The 636-nt window shown below is 38.2% G+C and overlaps 1 protein-coding gene across 1 annotated transcript in view; it reads right to left on the bottom strand.

The window, feature by feature from the left end:
- The window catches only part of LOC119417435 (lysophosphatidylserine lipase ABHD12), a gene marked incomplete in the record, with an annotated part of 25,076 nt that overhangs the window by 24,048 nt on the left and 392 nt on the right, over positions 1 to 636 (bottom strand). Inside the window, 1 exon segment of the mRNA XM_037684645.1 lies at positions 1 to 42. Coding sequence (XP_037540573.1) covers positions 1 to 42 — 42 coding nt within the window.

The following is a 636-nucleotide window of genomic DNA, read 5'->3' as shown; positions in this document are numbered from 1 at the left end:
ACAGCAGCAGCCAACAAACCCCACTTCATCCACCGGCGGCACCTGAAGACAGACAAACTCCCACATTTGGAGCAGATTTTATAACTTCAACTGTCAATCAAAGACAGGGACCAGAGTGTGAACGTCTTTTTCAGGAAACTCCAGAAGACTTCTGACAAAAAGCCGAACACATCACGACTGATTACCTCCAACCAGAAGGTCCACCGCAGAGTCCAATAAAAAAAAAGCTACAGAGGGAATGCTCCACTTTGCTCATGCTGAGCATGACCGACTTCCTGTTTGTTTGTTTAAAAGTATCTTTCGTTAACATGCTCCACACTGGTTAGTCGTCATTATCTGCATCGTTTTTATGTCTATATTCTGATTTACCTCATTTTGTATTTTGCTTTGTGTGTTACCTGTTGTTCTGTCTGTACAGCACTTTGGTTGGCCTTGTAGCTGTTTTAAGTGCTTCATAAATAAAATGGTATGGGAACATTAGCCTAGCAGCACATTTTAAAGTGTAATTAGTTAGCATTAGCGTAACAACACATTTGAAAGTATTATTAGTTAGCATTAGCATAACAATACTTTTTAAAGTATTATTAGCTAGCATTAGCATAACAACACATTTTAAAGTATTTTTAGTTAGCATTA

This window comes from Nematolebias whitei, chromosome 1, assembly GCF_014905685.2.
Source record: "Nematolebias whitei isolate Nwh7 chromosome 1, NemWhi1, whole genome shotgun sequence".
In the NCBI taxonomy this organism is placed as follows: domain Eukaryota; kingdom Metazoa; phylum Chordata; class Actinopteri; order Cyprinodontiformes; family Rivulidae; genus Nematolebias; species Nematolebias whitei.
This window is presented reverse-complemented; position numbering and strand designations above follow the sequence as displayed.